Source organism: Microcebus murinus, chromosome 6, assembly GCF_040939455.1.
Source record: "Microcebus murinus isolate Inina chromosome 6, M.murinus_Inina_mat1.0, whole genome shotgun sequence".
NCBI classification, from domain to species: domain Eukaryota; kingdom Metazoa; phylum Chordata; class Mammalia; order Primates; family Cheirogaleidae; genus Microcebus; species Microcebus murinus.
In genome coordinates this window covers 13,039,788-13,056,635 of record NC_134109.1, presented here as the reverse complement: position 1 = coordinate 13,056,635, position 16,848 = coordinate 13,039,788, and the positions used below count along the sequence as shown (strand labels likewise).

Here is a 16,848-nt window from a genome sequence, read left to right as displayed (position 1 = left end):
ATCAGAGGGCTGCCTTTTCTGAACATGGGACCCCATAAAGGAGCATAAAGCATGATTGTGCATGTGCATGTTTCTCCTTTTATAAATATTCATGACTGCTCCTATAGCTTATTAACTATGTATATTTGGCCACCCCACTCAGCATAAATTCCTGTTCCCTTTGTCTGTCCCACAAAGCACGTGTTCCTGGCTTCTGGCTGGGATTCTGCTTTCCTGCCTGTCAGAGTGGCCACCCACAGGCTGTAGCCCTTTATGAGAAATAAAGCCCTCCTTTCCAAATGCATGAACCTTGTCATTTTCTTCAGTTAACATGACTGAAGGCAGCAACTTCTGGGAAATGAGGCTGCCAGAAACTCCACTTTGGGGCAGATCTACTTCCAGAAGAGAGAATGCAAATAAGACCTATCCCAAATCTGTTTACCAGGTGAGGTTTCTTGACCGTGAAGGGGAAAAGACCACTCATACTTGTATAGACAAACAGTATCAAAAACATTATCTCCTGTTTGTTCTTCTGAAAACCAATTTATCTTTTTTAAAAAAAGTCATTTGTTTTTCTTTAACTGCCTTTCTCCTCCCTTCCCCTTTTTGCCTAGTAAGATGGTATATAACCCCCAAATTTTAACCACCCCTTTTAGTTACTCAGAACTGAGTTCTTCCAATGTATATGCACACTGCACACATAAATAAACTATTTTCTCTTCTCCTATTGGCCTGTTGTTTTTCAGCTTAATTTTCAGGCTTTGGTGATTTGAACACAAGAGGGTAGAGAAAAAAATTTTTCCCTGAGGGTAGAAGGTGATCTTATGCATTTTTAAAATGGTTCTAAGAATAATTCTAATTCACAGCTACGGTTAAGGACCTTTGGTATAGAAAATATAGATCTGTGGCAAATAGTTCCATTTTTTGTTTATTTTAACTAATGATTTTATGGAACTTTAAATGTATATAGAGAAAAACTCAGTTTATATTCTCCTGGAGAATTAGCAAGGGAGAGTCACTATGCAAATAGCATCACATTTTCCATTTTTATCAAACTGAATGACGATCAGAGGTGAGAAATCTCTCAAGAGTCAAACTACATTACTAATCTTAGATAATTTTGTTTAGTCAATTTTATCAGGTTCTATTGCCAAAGATAACAAGAACTTGGAAAAAGTTTTGCTGAGGTAAATTTTAATTATTGTATTGTAAATATTTTAATTATTTAATTATTGCTCTGTGTCCAGAGCAATCTCTTCTGGGATACACGGCCTACCTGATTATAGAGGAGGTAAACTCCAGTATGGTGCTCTTGGTCAATAATAAATGTCATCACACTTGGAAGAACATTTTTCTTTCCTTTTGTAATGTAAGGTATGCAAGGTAACCATTCAACAAATGGTTCTTTACTATAAAAACAAGAGCTTGACTACAAAAAGAGAAAAGAAAGTTAAAAGAGAAAGATAAAGAAAAAGCTGTTTTTGAAATATAAGTCCTAATTTGTTCTCATAGGAAAAGAAACTAATGAACCATTGTGTTGTTATGACTGACCACAAATCTTTTTAAAAGTCTTTAATGTCCATGTCTCTCTTCTACAGGATATGTGTCCAGAAAACACTTCAAAGCATCTCTTTTTGTTTTTTTTTTTTTTTTTTTTTTTTTTTTTTTTTTTTTTTTTGAGACAGAGTCTCACTTTGTTGCCCAGGCTAGAGTGAGTGCCGTGGCGTCAGCCTAGCTCACAGCAACCTCAAACTCCTGGGCTCAAGCGATCCTCCTGCCTCAGCCTCCCAAGTAGCTGGGACTACAGGCATGCACCACCATGCCCGGCTAATTTTTTATATATATATCAGTTGGCCAATTAATTTCTTTCTATTTATAGTAGAGACGGGGTCTCGCTCAGGCTGGTTTTGAACTCCTGACCTTGAGCAATCCGCCCGCCTCGGCCTCCCAAGAGCTAGGATTACAGGCGTGAGCCACAGCGCCCGGCCTAAAGCATCTCTTTTTGATATGGATTGTTTTTTTAGAATTACTGTAGGTATTGATTAACATAATTAGGTAACTATCATTAAACTCAAGTAGAGAAACCCCTGGGAGCACAGAGTGATTGTTAAGCTTTTCAATCTATAGAATTGTCATTTTTTAGATTAATAACAATTCATGAAATCATGCACAACTAAATTTCTTACCTTATAAAATATACAATATCATACCTCACTTAGGGTCCTGTTTCTGTCATAGGTGACAGTAACATAATCAACTGAAAAATATAAAGGTATAGAAATTATGAGGAGCATCTATATTTCTAAAACAAGAAAGGTTAGTGTTAATAAAATAGCCTTCATAAAAAATAAGAGCAGAGGGGAGGGGAAAAAATAAGAGCAGTTATGTTTTATCAATTAATGTATACTCAAATATAATTTTCTTATACTTATAGCAGGTGTACCTATTGTCTCAGATTTAAATTAGATTTTTTTTCTCAGTTTTAGCACATTGAATTATACATTAACAAACATGCCTTTACATTTTATTCTATTTTTATTTTATGTCATTTTGTTAAATCTACATATGTTTTCTATATTGATAAAAGCCTTTTAATACAGTAGTATCTTTGACTAAAATTTACCTTCAAAGTGTTCTCTGTTAGCAAAACATCTTTCATTATACCATAATTTTCCTTTGACATAGTCAACCTATATAAATAAATAAAAATATCATTTAGGCAATATGTAGACTTAAGATATAAAATAGAAAAAACTTACTAATAAATTTCACAGTTTGATAGTTCAGGATGTGAGGCAAAGAGAGAAAAATTGTATGCAAATAAGATAAAAGGTTGTAGAATGAGAACTAAACATTTTGAACAATAAACAAAAAAGGAATAAAAAGAACAGAGATTCCACAGGAATCAGCATATTTTAATGGAAGATGCTCTTGTTTAAGAATTGTCTTTCTAAAGCTACCAGAAGCCGTTAGCCTTTTGTCAGTTACAATGGGTCACATGTTTATCTTTTATTCTTCTTTAGCTGCAACTAGGTTTAACAAGCCTTCATAGAAGCCAGATAGTTGCAAGAAGCAACAGGAAAAAGGTTTTGAAAATTGGTTATAAGAGAGAAGCTTCAAAGAAAATGAGATTGTATATGCTGGATATTAACTAAATGCAATAGTTTGAAATGGTTTTGTTATAGGAAGTTTCTGACTTTCAAATTATTGAGACATAAGGAAGACCTTTTTATATTTTTATAGACCAGTAATAAAATCTGTATAATCTGTGCAAAGAAGCCTTTTACATGTTTCAAAATTGTGGTGATGGTTACACAACTCTGTGAATATACTAAAGGCCACTGAATTGGACATTTTAAATGGGTGAATTTATGTTGTGTGAATTATATCTTGATAAAACTTCTAAAGAAATAAATGCACTTGAATGGTGGTATCTTCAAGCTAAGATGTTATATCAAACAAACATTTCACTTCTCATATAAATGTTCAGATTTGCAGGATACTATAATTATCATTATAATATCTGGGCAATTAATATCTTTATTGGGCCCTGAACTACTCCTCTTTTTTTTTTGTTTTAATTTTTATTAATTTTAATTTTAATTTTTTATTATTTTTTTATTTTAGCATATTATGGGGGTACAAGTGTTAAGGTTACTTATATTGCCCATGTCCCCCTCCCTCCTTGAGTTACTCCTATTCTTTCTCTTTCAATTCCTTCTTGTTTTTTCCCTACTTGGAATTAAACTGGTAACAGCTAACTGGTACATTATCCTGGGAAAAATGTAATTCAAATCAGGCTTACCTCATTCCAAGGATAAGCTCAGGACCCAGGCCTGACTCAACAGTCAAAATCTGACTTTGTAATGGAGAGGGGAGATAAATGAACAAAATCCCCAAAAGGCCAGAAGCAGAGCTGTGGCTAGATAATATGGCATTTTTGTGCAAATTAGAAAAAGCACCCCTCTTTCTCCAGGTAGGCACAGACCTACAACAGGGCAGATGGATTGGAAAGCAAAGCATCAGCCAGATTCCAGCCTCCACTCTCTTCAATGAGGTGCCCTTGTACAGAATACGACCTGAACGACCACAGCAAGCCTGGACAGAGAGTATGAGAAGGGGTATGGGGTAGCCTCTGAAACGAGGAGGAACATTTCTTACTTTGAAACAGAAGAGGAGATCATTGTTTAATGGTTGCTAGAAATAAGTTTTTAGGTCAAACTGTAAAGAATATTATAGCAACAGGAATAATCTATATTGTCAATTATCGCTTTGCATCTCATTTCTTAAGTCACCAAATAAACATGTATCTTCTAACCAACTCTGGGAAATTTTAAGTTGCTTACCCTTTCAAAACCACAAAAGTCTGCCCTGGAAAGCTAGAAGAAAAAATGAAACTTTAATTTTTGCTTGTATATCAGAAGGCATAACAAAATATAGCAATTTCAATTATACCAAATGAAATTCTGTTTTTCTATCCCAGCAGTTAGGATGGTCAAACACTAAAATGCTTTGCCTCTGACATAGTTTACACATCATCTTGGATATTCCCCCTTCAGTCTTTGCCTTGTTTCTCCATTTTATCTATTTATACCTTAGTGTAATTACAGAAATGATTTGAGATGAAAACCATACCTTTTAAGGATTTAAATGGAGGAATTAAGAAATGTGCAGAAGATACTAAGTCGGCCACCTACTTGGTTTAGGAAACCCTACTGGAGTTTAGGAAAACATGCCCTTAACCTATTATTTTTTCCTTTGCCACTCTGTTTCTTCTGCCCAGCCCACTGCAGCTCAGAGATCAGCACTTGTGATGTACGGTCCATGTCTACTTCTCTGCACTTTGAATTTAAGCCATTGCAGCCTTACTGGCTGCTTCAACTCTCTGTCTTAGCAATTACATGATAAACATATAAAAGGCCAAATCTATAGGTTGTCTGAGCAACAAATGGCACTTTTTCAGAGATGGTGAGGAAGGAGGGAAAATTGTGAATATTCATATACCTGAGGAAAGATAATAATTACCATGAAGAAGAAATATAGATGTTGTATTTCTTAACCAATACAAGTACCCTTTCCTTACTTCCCCTTATCTTTTCTTCTACTGCTCCTAAGTCTTCATTACTCATCTCATCTCTGTTGTGGTAATTTTTGAGAGATATTTATTAACATGTTTAAGAATTTCATGGTATACATATTACATATCCTCACTGAGACATATATTTACATCTCTCAATCCCCATGCTTGTGCTTAATTTATGTTACTTTGTAATACTATATTTAGATTTACAAATTACCTTATTTTGGACTCACATATAGCTATAAATATATTGATCAATCAATCAATAGTTAGAAAAATCTTTTCTACATGTGTATTTAAAACTTACTATAAATTTATACAACAATAAAACTAGCATCATTTCCAAATTATATATTCAATACTGTAAGGCAAAGGAATAATTTTCTGTATTATGCTTTTTTGTATTTTTTAAAAGGAAAGAGCATTTTAATTCTAAGATATATCACACATAACTCAAATATCAAATATTTCTTTTTCTGTCATGGAAGCTATTTAAGGTTAACTATTAGTTACAAAGCAATTTACATACCAATAAGATTTGGGGTGATGGATAACGAAGATCTTCACTTATAAAAAGACCCAAAGTTGTGAGGATAACTAAAAAATGATTTGTTAAAACTATATCCACCGCTGAAAGGTATGCATATTCTAAAAGAAGAAATGATATCATTGGTTAAAAAGTAAGAAAAAAGTGAGCTCCTACCAAAGGAAAGACATTTTATAAATATCAATCAAGTATTGATATTGATATAAGTAAAATGCTGAAGATGAAGGCACTGTTGGAGGAATTACCTTCTTGAAGCTGGGAAAAGATATTATTTGTCAAGTTATACCATGTAGTTTCATGATAATTCCAAAATCCAGAAGAGGTTACACCTATGTAAACACCTACCATGAGAGAAAAAGAAAATTAAGGCTAGACAACTTTACAAAGCTAGTCACTCAATTCTATAGGGCTAGGCCTTCCCAGGCAAGAGCCTGAATATGTTCTATCTTCCAAACCATTCTCCTCTCCTACCCCCCCCCCCCCCCCCGCCAGTTTGATTCTCATTTCCCCAAGCTTTGGAAAGATGAAGTAACTTCAGGTTATACCATAGAATTTTAACCAACCACCTGGCCAACTCCTAGAATTATTACCTCTTGAAAGAATATGCCCTTAAAATAAATCCTCTTAATGTACTGGTTTATCCTATTAAAATATTTTCCAAGCTGTACTGGTATTTTGTTTTATATTGAAGGAAATAAGAATATGCCATCTCAAAATATGCCACTTTTGAGGATGGCAGGCTCTGCCCTCCCTTTATCTACCTAAAAGCAGGGCATAAATTTCCCCTTGTACCAGGAAAAGAAGAACACTTTTATCACTGGAGACTGGGGGGGGGGGGTAGACAATAAGACAAGTTTGCATAAACACACCTTACTGCAGTAACCCTTACCTTCCACTAGTTCCCTATATTTCCTAGTCACAACTTCCTTACAACTTATTGTCCCTTGAGGCCCAAACTCCTTTTCTTTGTTAAAATGGTATGTATTAATAAGTTCCTGAATTTAACCACTTGAGTTTCATTTCTTTTATGTGAACTATCATGCACATACATATTAACAAAACTGTGTGCCTTTTCTGAAGTTTTGTCAACAGGTATGACTACTGGCAGAGGGGATCTGGGGGGGCTAAAGACACTTAACAATCTAATGCACATACTTTGTTTCCAAAAGAAGAAAGTAGGGCAAGTGATACTGTGAAGTGTGTGTTGCAACTTCCAGCTCTTGTCTGTGTGGGGAAAGATGTAGAAGGAAGTTTTATTATTGTCTACTTTTTCCAGGAAGAATAAAACTAAAGATGAGCTTTGCCTTTCTAAACATTAAGTCTAGTTTTACAGATAACAGTGGGAAATTCTAAGTGGGAATGATTATAGGTGTCCAGCATGATATCATATGACTGATTCTTGCAAAGTTTAGGGGGTATTTAATGGAGAAATAAGAAATAAAATAAACACTCTATATTGGTTAATATTTTTAGACTAAAATTAAGTTATAGGCCACTCTCTATGACAAACTGTCCACAATTGTAGGTTACAGAAGCTGATGTAGTCCATTGTGAAGAGTTTGGCATTTATTCTAATGGCAAAGGGAAGCCACTGGAGTGTTTGAAACAGGGAAGTGATACAATCTGGTTTACACTAGAGAAGATCATTCTGGTGGCTACATGGAGGGTAGGTAGTATTGGGGCAAGAATAGAAACAGGGAGACCACTTAAGAGGCTACGAATTAGTCTAATAGAAAAACAATGTTGACTTGACATAAGATTTTAGCAGAGAAGAGAGGTGATCACACTGGGGATGGACCCTGGAGACAGCACCACTCTGGAATATTGTGAGAGTGAGAATAGTCAAGAATGTGTCCTAGATTTCAGTTTCGACTAATTTAATACTAATTGGGATGAGAAATACTAGAAAGGAACAGATTTTATTTATTTTTTATTTTTTATTTTTTTTTGAGACAGAGTCTTACTTTGTTGCCCAGTCTAGAGTGAATACCGTGGCATCAGCCTAGCTCACAGCAACCTCAAACTCCTGGGCTCAAGCAATCCTACTGCCTCAGCCTCCCCAGTAGCTGGGACTACAGGCATGCGCCACCATGCATGTATTTATTTGTAGTAGAGACGGGGTCTCACTCTTGTTCAGGTTGGTGTCGAACTCCTGACCTTGAGTAATCCGCCTGCCTCAGCCTCCCAGAGTGCTAGGATTATAGGCATGAGCCACCACGCCCAGCCCAGGAACAGATTTTAGAGGGAGATAAATCAAGAGTTTTGGATTAGACTTGTATATTTGAGATGCTCATTAGATATCAAGACGAAATGCAAAACAGACAACTGAACATAGAAGTGGTTTGGTCTTAAAGGCAATATAGATTTGGGAATCAATAGCCTAAAGGTAATGTTACTACCATAAGCCTAGATTAAGTCTTCTAGAGAGTGAATGTGGTTTCTTAAGGAAGAAAAGTCAAGAATAAAGTCCTAGGTTCATCAACATTTAGGGGTCACACCAAAAATGAGCCCTCCTAGAAAACTAAGGAGTTAGGCCAGATGTGCCTTGTGCTGGTAATCGCAGCATTGAGGGAGGCCAAGGCAGGAGGATCGCTTAAGGCCAGGAGTTTGAGACCAAACCTGAGCAACACAGTGAAACTCCATCTCTACAAAATATTAAAAATTAGCTGGGTGTGGTGGTGTGCACCTGTAGTCCCAGCTATTTGTGAGGCTGAGGCAGGAGGATTGCTTGAGCCCAGGAGTTTGAGGCTGCAGTAAACTGTGATCACACTAATACACTGCAGCCTGAATGACAGAGCAAAAACCTATCTCAAAAGAAAGACAGAAAGAGAAAGAAAACTAAGGAGTGACCAATGAGCAAAGAAGATAAAAGGACTCAAAGGTGGTGTGGTGTCAAGAAAGTCAAGAGAGTGTTTTGAGGAGAGAGTGCTCAACTGTGTTAAATGCTGCTGGGAGGGAAAGTAGAATGAGCATAAAGGACTGGCTGCTGGAATTGGCAATATGGAGATGGTGGGTGGTCTTGAGAGGAACTGTTTTAGTACAGTGGTAGAAACACAAGTCTCATTTGTAGTGGAATGAAGATAAAATGAGAGGTGAAAACAGCACCATCTACAATGAATTCTTTCCATAAATTTTGCTTTGAAAGAGAACAGAGAAATGGGGGGTGGGAGTAAAGTGAGGTAAATAAAGATATTATTTAAGATCAGGGTATTAGGGTATGTTTGTATGCTAATGGATACAACCCAGTAAGGAGAAAGAGCATGATAACATTGGAGAGAAAGGTGATAATTGCAGGAGAGATGCAGGAACAAGGTTCTTCATGGCTGTAAGGAATGGGATCTAGAAGGTTAGAGCTAACAGGTGGCCTTTGAATGCAGCAGAGACATTTTCTTACAGTACACAGGCAAAAAGGCAAAGCATGCAAATGCAGGTAGGATGACAGATTTTCAGGTACATCAATGCAGTTCCTGGTAATCTTCATTTTCACTGTGAAGTATTAAATACAGGCACAAATGAGAGTGAGAGGGGAATGAATGTGATGTAGAGTGTTTGAGGAGTGGGAAGAGGTGAGGTAAGTTTATTTTGCAGAGTGGGAAAATAAATATACCAGGGAAGAGTGGAGTGGTAAGATTTCTAGGGTGGTGCTGTGTGCCCACTTGAGATTTGTGATCATAAATTTAGAATGAGACCAGTCAGTGGAATTTTAAAGTGATAACAATGTGCAATTTTTTTCCTAGAAATATTCTGCTCTTCCAGTGCAGGAGCAGAGGTGGTTTTAACTAGAAGGGGGGTTATGCAGGCAAGGAGGAAAGAGAAGGGCAAGGAACTCACAGAAGTATTGAAAAGTATGAACTATGAAAATTAAGGTGTGAAAGAGGAAAATAAGGATATTGGGTGAAAAAAGTAATAGGGACAATATATCAAAGTCTCAATGAGATCAAAGAAATGTTGGAGTGTGAGTACTAGAGTAGATTGAAGGAATAGGGGGCAGTGGACAGAGTGTGAGATACTTGTAGTGAAGATTTTGAAGATGATATTATTAGAGATGACGGGGTCAAAAATATGACCATAGGAGTAAGATGGGGAAAAGATCATAGGAGGAAAGGGGGCCTTGAAACTGGGTACTGCATGGGTCATCATGTGGATGGTGAAGTCACCAAAAATAGGGACAAAAATCAGGGTGCAAAGGAAGTCAGGGACTCAGAGACTAAACTCATTAATGAGTGTGAGTGATAAGGAGGTTATCATATGTTGGCAACCAAGTTGACTTAGAGGGAGGCGAAGTCTGAGTTCAAAAGAGCTGAAAGTTTCAAATGAGAAAACAGGAGTAATTATTCAGTAGTAGCCCTAAGGACCATTTTCCCCCATGGGCTCTGAGATATATGACATGTAAGAGTTATTAAGGGGAAAGAATGTTGTCTGTGGATAACTAGGCTACTCTCTATGGCAAGAAAGTTAAGGGACCATTCAGAGAAAAAAAATATTGGTATGGGAGAGTTTGTTGATGATAGACCACAACCTGGGGCTTGTGACTGGCATCTGAACTGGGGGACAGTCTTGTGAGACTGAGTCTTTAATTTGTGTGTGTGGAGGGAGGACTGTGGTAACTCCAGGTAGCTACTGCCATAGTGGAATTAAATCACAGGACACCACTTGGTGTCCACAGAGAACTAGAGAATTGCTTGGTGTGGAATCCACACATTTGGTGTCAGAAGTGTCATGAATGAGAATATAGAGAAAAACAAATGCTATTAGATATTACAGGAGTAATGGAAAATTCATACATAATAAATAAAATAATATGATACCTTGGGAAAACAATATCTATTTACACATGGCAGGAATAGCAGATGGATTAGAAACAATGAATGATCTCTGGGAGAAGTAACATTAATGGAGGGCAGAGGATCAATAAAATTAGGAGAGACACTAAAGTCACCATTAACATAGCAAAAGTCACAGCAAAAATATACTTAGTATATCACACTTGCAAGTAGACAAGGTGGGGTGATGAAGAGTAAATTATTAAGTGATTTTTTTTTTTTTTTTTGAGACAGAATCTCGCTTTGTTGTCCAGGCTAGAGTGAGTGCCGTGGCGTCAGCCTAGCTCACAGCAACCTCAAACTCCTGGGCTCGAGCGATCCTTCTGCCTCAGCCTCCCGAGTAGCTGGGACTACAGGCATGCGCCACCATGCCCGGCTAATTTTTTCTATATATATCAGTTGGCCAATTAATTTCTTTCTATTTTTATAGTAGAGACGGGGTCTTGCTCTTGCTCAGGCTGGTTTTGAACTCCTGACCTTGAGCAATCCACCCGCCTCGGCCTCCCAAGAGCTAGGATTACAGGCATGAGCCACCGCGCCTGGCCCTATTAAGTGATTTTAAGAAGCATTTTTACTCCACTATGTCTATGCATTTAGTTTGTGCTACTAGTTAAACATCATTATTATAAAAGCCACTTCTAACATTTAATAAAGCTGTAAACTTACCATCAAATGTGGTACCCAAAATGAAGGCTAGTAGTGCTACATCATTGGCACAGGGGCATTTTGTCACTTTGATATCTACCACATGTGGATATAAATTAAGGACATCACTTTCTGAAATCAGAATCCCAGGAGTCCACTGAAGAATAGGTTCTGTGGAAATCGAATTTAGGTGTTTAAGTTGTGGCGGCACTCTTGAAAATGGAATGTTGCTACTTTCCTTAAAAGGTTTTTAAAGAACCATGTAAGGAAACTATTCTATAATTCAAGAAAGGGTCCCCTTCTCTGGAGGAGGCCAGGAATCAACCCACACGCATAGTATACAACCGCTACAGCCTACAAATACTAGCAAGTGAGAAAAAATGAGAAAAAAAAAAACCACACTAAGGCTCTCTATAACCAAAGTGCTCATTCAGAACCTAGCCCCCGCCCAAGTACCCATAAGCAAAGCCAAAGGTCCATACCCAATATATGCTACAGTCACACCCTTAAGCAGGAAGGGGAAAAGTTCCATCTAAACAAAAGGAAATTCAAAAACAAGAAGCAACAGCCTCTCCAGATGAGAAGGAATCAGTGTAACAACTCTGGAAGTAAAAAAACAGAGTGTAATGACCCCTTCAAAAGGATCACACCAGCTTTCTAACAATCAATGGATCCAAACCAAAATGAAAACACTGAAATGACAGATAAAAAATTCAAATTATGGATTGTAAAGAAGGTCAATAAGATCCAAGAGAAAATCAACTTAAAAAAACTCAAGAAAAATAATTCAGGAAATGAATGAAAAATGTGTTAAATACATAGATTTTTATAAAACCAAACAGAACTTCTGGAAATGAAAAATTCATTTAGGTAAATACAAAATAAAGTGGAAAGTTTTAAGAATAGACTAGACCAAGCAGAAGAAAGAATTTCAGAGCTTGAAGACAAGTCTTTCCAGCCAGTCAAATATAAGGAAAAAAAGAATCAGATGAACAAAGGCTCTAAGAAGATACTCAGAAGGGGGGACAGGGTGGGAAGGTGGTGAGGGATGAAAAATTATCTGTTGGGTATAATGTACACTATTCGGGTACCAGGTACATTAAAAGCCCCGACTTCACTACACAACTCATCCATGTAATAGAAAAAAAAACCCCGAAAACATTTGTACCCCTTAAATCTATTGAAATAATAAACAAATAATATATTGAAACAGCTAACATAAACCCAAATTATAGAAATTCTATATAATAAATGGTCTATGTTGTTCAACAATTTCACTATCAAGAAAGCAAAACAAAGGCTGAAGAGCTTTTGAAGATTTAAGAAGTCTAAAGAGATATGAAAATTAAATGCATTTTGATTCTGGATTGGGTTCTGGACAAGAAAATTATAGCTATAGAAGTCATTGTTGAGACTATTCCCTAACTTTAAATATGAACTACAATATTAGGTTATAGTATTATTTCAATGCTAAATGCCTTAATCTTGGTTAGAATACTATAGTTATATAATAAAATATCTTTTTCCTTGGGGAAAAAAACCCAGAATATACCAACATGTATTTTCCTTTTCCCCTATTTATAGACATTTAAGTTGTTTTCAGTTCTTTTTTTTTTTTTTTATTACAAACAATGCTGCATTAAAGAGGTTTGTACGCGTCTGTTAGGCACACATACAGTCATATTCCTTTACGGAAGTTCTCAATCCTCACTGTATATCAGAATCACCTGGAAAGATTTTCTAAAACTACAGATGCCTGGCCCTACTTATAGAGATCAGATTTTAATTGGTGTATAGTAGAGTTGAGACATCCTTACAGTTTTTAAAGCTCTCCAGGTGATTCTTTCCATAAAATGTAATATTTATTTATTTTTGCTATGCATTTTATCTAGCATTATATCCAAATGTGACTAAAACAATAAAAATAAAAAGGAAGGTGAAGAAAGTAAGGATAAACACAAGACCCAGAACCGAGGATTAAAATAAATTTTATACTACAGTTCTGTAGGTGAGTAAAAAATTGAGCTATACATTTCCTATCAGACAACTGAAAAAGAGAAGCCTATAAGTTATATTATTCTGCATTTATAAACTTAAAACAACTAATTTTTAATAATAAGAAAAGCCCAAGTGTTATTACTAAGACTAGGCAAGAATTTTTACTGGTGGTCCTCATAAAGAAGACTGTGGTGCAATGAACAATATCTAACTAAGATGCATCTAAGATACAAAAACTAACTTTATAAAGCCATTGCTAATGACCCCCAATGTGACCACAGTAAAAGATATATTGCCATATTTCTATAGCACTCTTTACCGACCTCTATTAATGATTACCCACATGTATTTAATTCTTTTTCTGCCCCATCAAGGGTCATGATTATCTCTTATTTATTTATTTTTTATCTCTAGGGTTTAGTACAGAGTCTGGCATATAGTAGATGTCAAAGGTTTTTGAAAGAATATATGAATTTCATTTTACTTTTGTCTGCTGGCACTTACCTCGAATACTATCCAATAGGGTTCCTTCAGTAGCATAAATATTTAATCCATGATGTAAAGTGATCCTTACTGACCATTCTTCTACAGCTGCAATATCTGTATGAAAACAAAAGACAAATAATCAACTATTTTTTCATATGTCATGTTGGTGAAATTTAAGGATATATGAACATTACCAACAATGATAATCTTTTCTTTTCCAACCATTTTGACTGCATTGTATGTCAGGTTTCTGGTGTTATTCCTATAAACATTTTGCTGATAAAATAATGAAAAAGGAATTATGAAGTGATCTCATGACTATAGCAATGAATGCTAATATTTTAGATCATAATTTTTCTCCTAGAACTGTTGTGGAATGACAAAAAGCAAATTTCTGACACTTCTTGGGAAGTGGGATAATATTATTGAAAAGTCAACCATATTAATTAAAATATATTGTGTAAACCCTAGGGTGAACACTAAAAAACGTTTAAGGTATAAATAATAAACCAATAGTGGAGATAAAATGGAATCATAAAAATAATTAATACGAATGAAGACAAAAAAGAGAAAAAAAGTAAAACAAAAGAGATGGAACAAATAGAAAACAACCTGTAAGGGGGTAGATTTCATTACAACTATCCATATGAACAATTACATTAAATGTAAATGGTCTGAAAATATCAACCAAAAAGACAGATATCTAGATTAGATTTAAAAATCAGGACTGAACTATATGCTATTTTTAAGAAACCCACTTTAAATATAAGAACATAGATGAGTGAAAAGGGAAAGAATGGCTTGGGGAAGCCATCAGCAGCTTTAGCCTGGGAACTGCTCAAGGCTGCACCTACAGGCCAAAGCTGAGGCTGAAACTGAAACTGGAGTGCGCTCATGAAGAACATGGTTTGACTGCACAGTTCCTCATGTCCACCCAAGCATGTAGGCAGATCTGTGCACCATCCTGGTGAGGCCATGGCTATACTGGTGGCTGGTGAACCAGCTGGTACCCAAGTAGACCAGGTGCTATTTGTGCCTCTTGCTGTCACTGCTCTCCATCAAGCAGTTCCTGGAATTCGGGAGAGATGTGGTGTGAGAGAACATCATATATGATTCTACAAAAGGAGATTTCTGTGCTACTGGCTAACACAGTGAGGGAAGTCAGTTTTCTGCCAGATAATTTGCTTAACTGGCCTTCGGTAGGACTGGCTCAAAGTTGGTATAGGCAGAACTTTCTTGAACTGAATATGAAAATAAAAGCCCCGAGGATCCACTAACTTTCCGTAAGTTTTGTTTTAATCATAAATAAAAGCAATGATGTGGTTTGCATAGTGGTACATGGAATGATTAAATATAAGGAAAACTATGTGTTTGATCCTTTCATTAGTGATAACATCCAATATTTTCTGCATTGGTTTTATACCAGCTGTATTTCTTCCCACATGCTTATTAATCAGTGCACACTTTTGTTTGGTAGTGACACTATCCCTGCTCATCCTAAACATATAGGAAGCATTGATCTCATGTGTAATGTGGTCGATGTCATGAAAGATGTATATGAAATAGCCAAGAGGCTGTGTGAACAGTATTTAACTGGTAGCTTCAGAGCTGGAAACTGAAGAGTTCAAGGCCAAAGCTCCAGACAAACTTACTCAGGTAATTTGTGTGCCTAGACATCTGTTTCACATGCTATTCAAGAATTCAGTGAGAACAACAGTAGCACTACATGGAAACAGATAGGAGAGATATTTGGCTGTTAAAACCCATGTTATTTTGGGTAAAAAAACATTTATCCACTAAGATAACTAACCAAGATGATGGTATCTCACTTTGAAAAGGTATCTTTTGAAAATCACATGTATTTGATTCCTCATAGACATAGCCTTGAGCCTATAAGATCTGCCCCTTAGCTGGATTTGGTTAAAATTTGCAATTTTTCATCTGTATGCTAGATATTTTCAAGGAGATCTAAAACTATTTTAATAGAATGAATGGGTACTGATGCTATCATTTATTTAAAGGCACTTTTAGGTTCTAGAAAATGAGTTTACTTTAAATAAAGGATAATATTAATGTTATGTATGTCAGAACAATCTATAATAGGATTGTCAGATAAATTATAAGAAGCTTAATTAAATTTGAATTACAAATAAATTTTAGTAAGCATGTTACCAATATGACATGGAACATTTACATAGGATAACAAATAATTTTAATACTATAAGTGTTTTTTATTTGTTAAATTTATTAATTAAGACCTATGAGTAAAAGCATTAATTCAGATCACTCTTACCTGTGTTTTGTGTGATGTTTTCTCTAGGAATATCAATCAACCAGTAAACCCGGTCACTAAACTTGAATAAAGAAGACATCAAAAAACAATGTTTCACAATGTTAATAGCAGCACTTATATTGTCATATTCTACTCTATCTTTTAAAAAAAATAAATAAAAAGCATATACCTTTTACATAGCAACTTTACTGTTAGGAATTTTTCCTGCAGTATACTCACATATGTATGAAATAAAATGTATTCATGGATATTTTTGCAGCATTGTTTATAATAGCAGAAGATTAGAAATAACAAAAATGTTCAGGAGTTATCTATAATAATATAGCCACATAATGAAATACCATACAATCAAGATCAGGTAGCACAAAGTTGAAGTATTACTAGTCTAATGTGTCAGAGACAGAGCTTGGGTTGGCAGAGGATTTGGGAGGTTAAGAAGAAAATCCCAGGAGCACAGAAATTGCAAGAATGATGAGTTCTAAGATTTAAATATAAACTCTGCCCAAATACTTGGGCAATACAAGTGCAGAGGACATCCCTTGAAGACCACTTTTTAAAAATCAGCAGTGGAAACTAAAAGAATAGAGATATCAGCTGCCAAAATCACAGGTGAGACAATTTGCTGTTTTTGCCAAGGAAAGTTAATTTTTCAGAAGAACATAACAGAACACAGAGTTGCTACAACTTATTTTCTTCAATGTCAGTTTTCAACCAAAAATAAGACATGAAAAGAAACAGGAAAGTATAATATATTCAGAAAAAAAAGGTAGACAATAAACTGACTCAGGGTGAGTCCAGATATCAGACAAAGACTTCAAAGGAGTATTGCAAATATATGCATAGATTTAAGGAAAATATTGTCATAACATGGGAATGGATAGAGAATCTCAATACAGAAATGAAAAATATAATAATAAAATCAAGTGGCAATAATGAGGCTGAAAAGTATAATAACTGAAGTGAAATATTTACTAAGCAAATTCAATGGCACGTTAGA

General features: G+C 35.7%; 1 protein-coding gene across 1 annotated transcript in view; it reads right to left on the bottom strand.

Annotated features, from left to right (window-relative positions):
• CATSPERB (catsper channel auxiliary subunit beta) overlaps positions 1-16,848 on the bottom strand; it is an 88,416-nt gene that overhangs the window by 55,443 nt on the left and 16,125 nt on the right. The window contains 9 exon segments of the mRNA XM_012773926.3: positions 1,256-1,408; positions 2,190-2,236; positions 2,603-2,669; positions 4,326-4,358; positions 5,589-5,707; positions 5,852-5,947; positions 11,096-11,245; positions 13,577-13,672; positions 15,852-15,912. Of these exon segments, the coding sequence (XP_012629380.3) occupies positions 1,256-1,408; positions 2,190-2,236; positions 2,603-2,669; positions 4,326-4,358; positions 5,589-5,707; positions 5,852-5,947; positions 11,096-11,245; positions 13,577-13,672; positions 15,852-15,912 (822 nt within the window).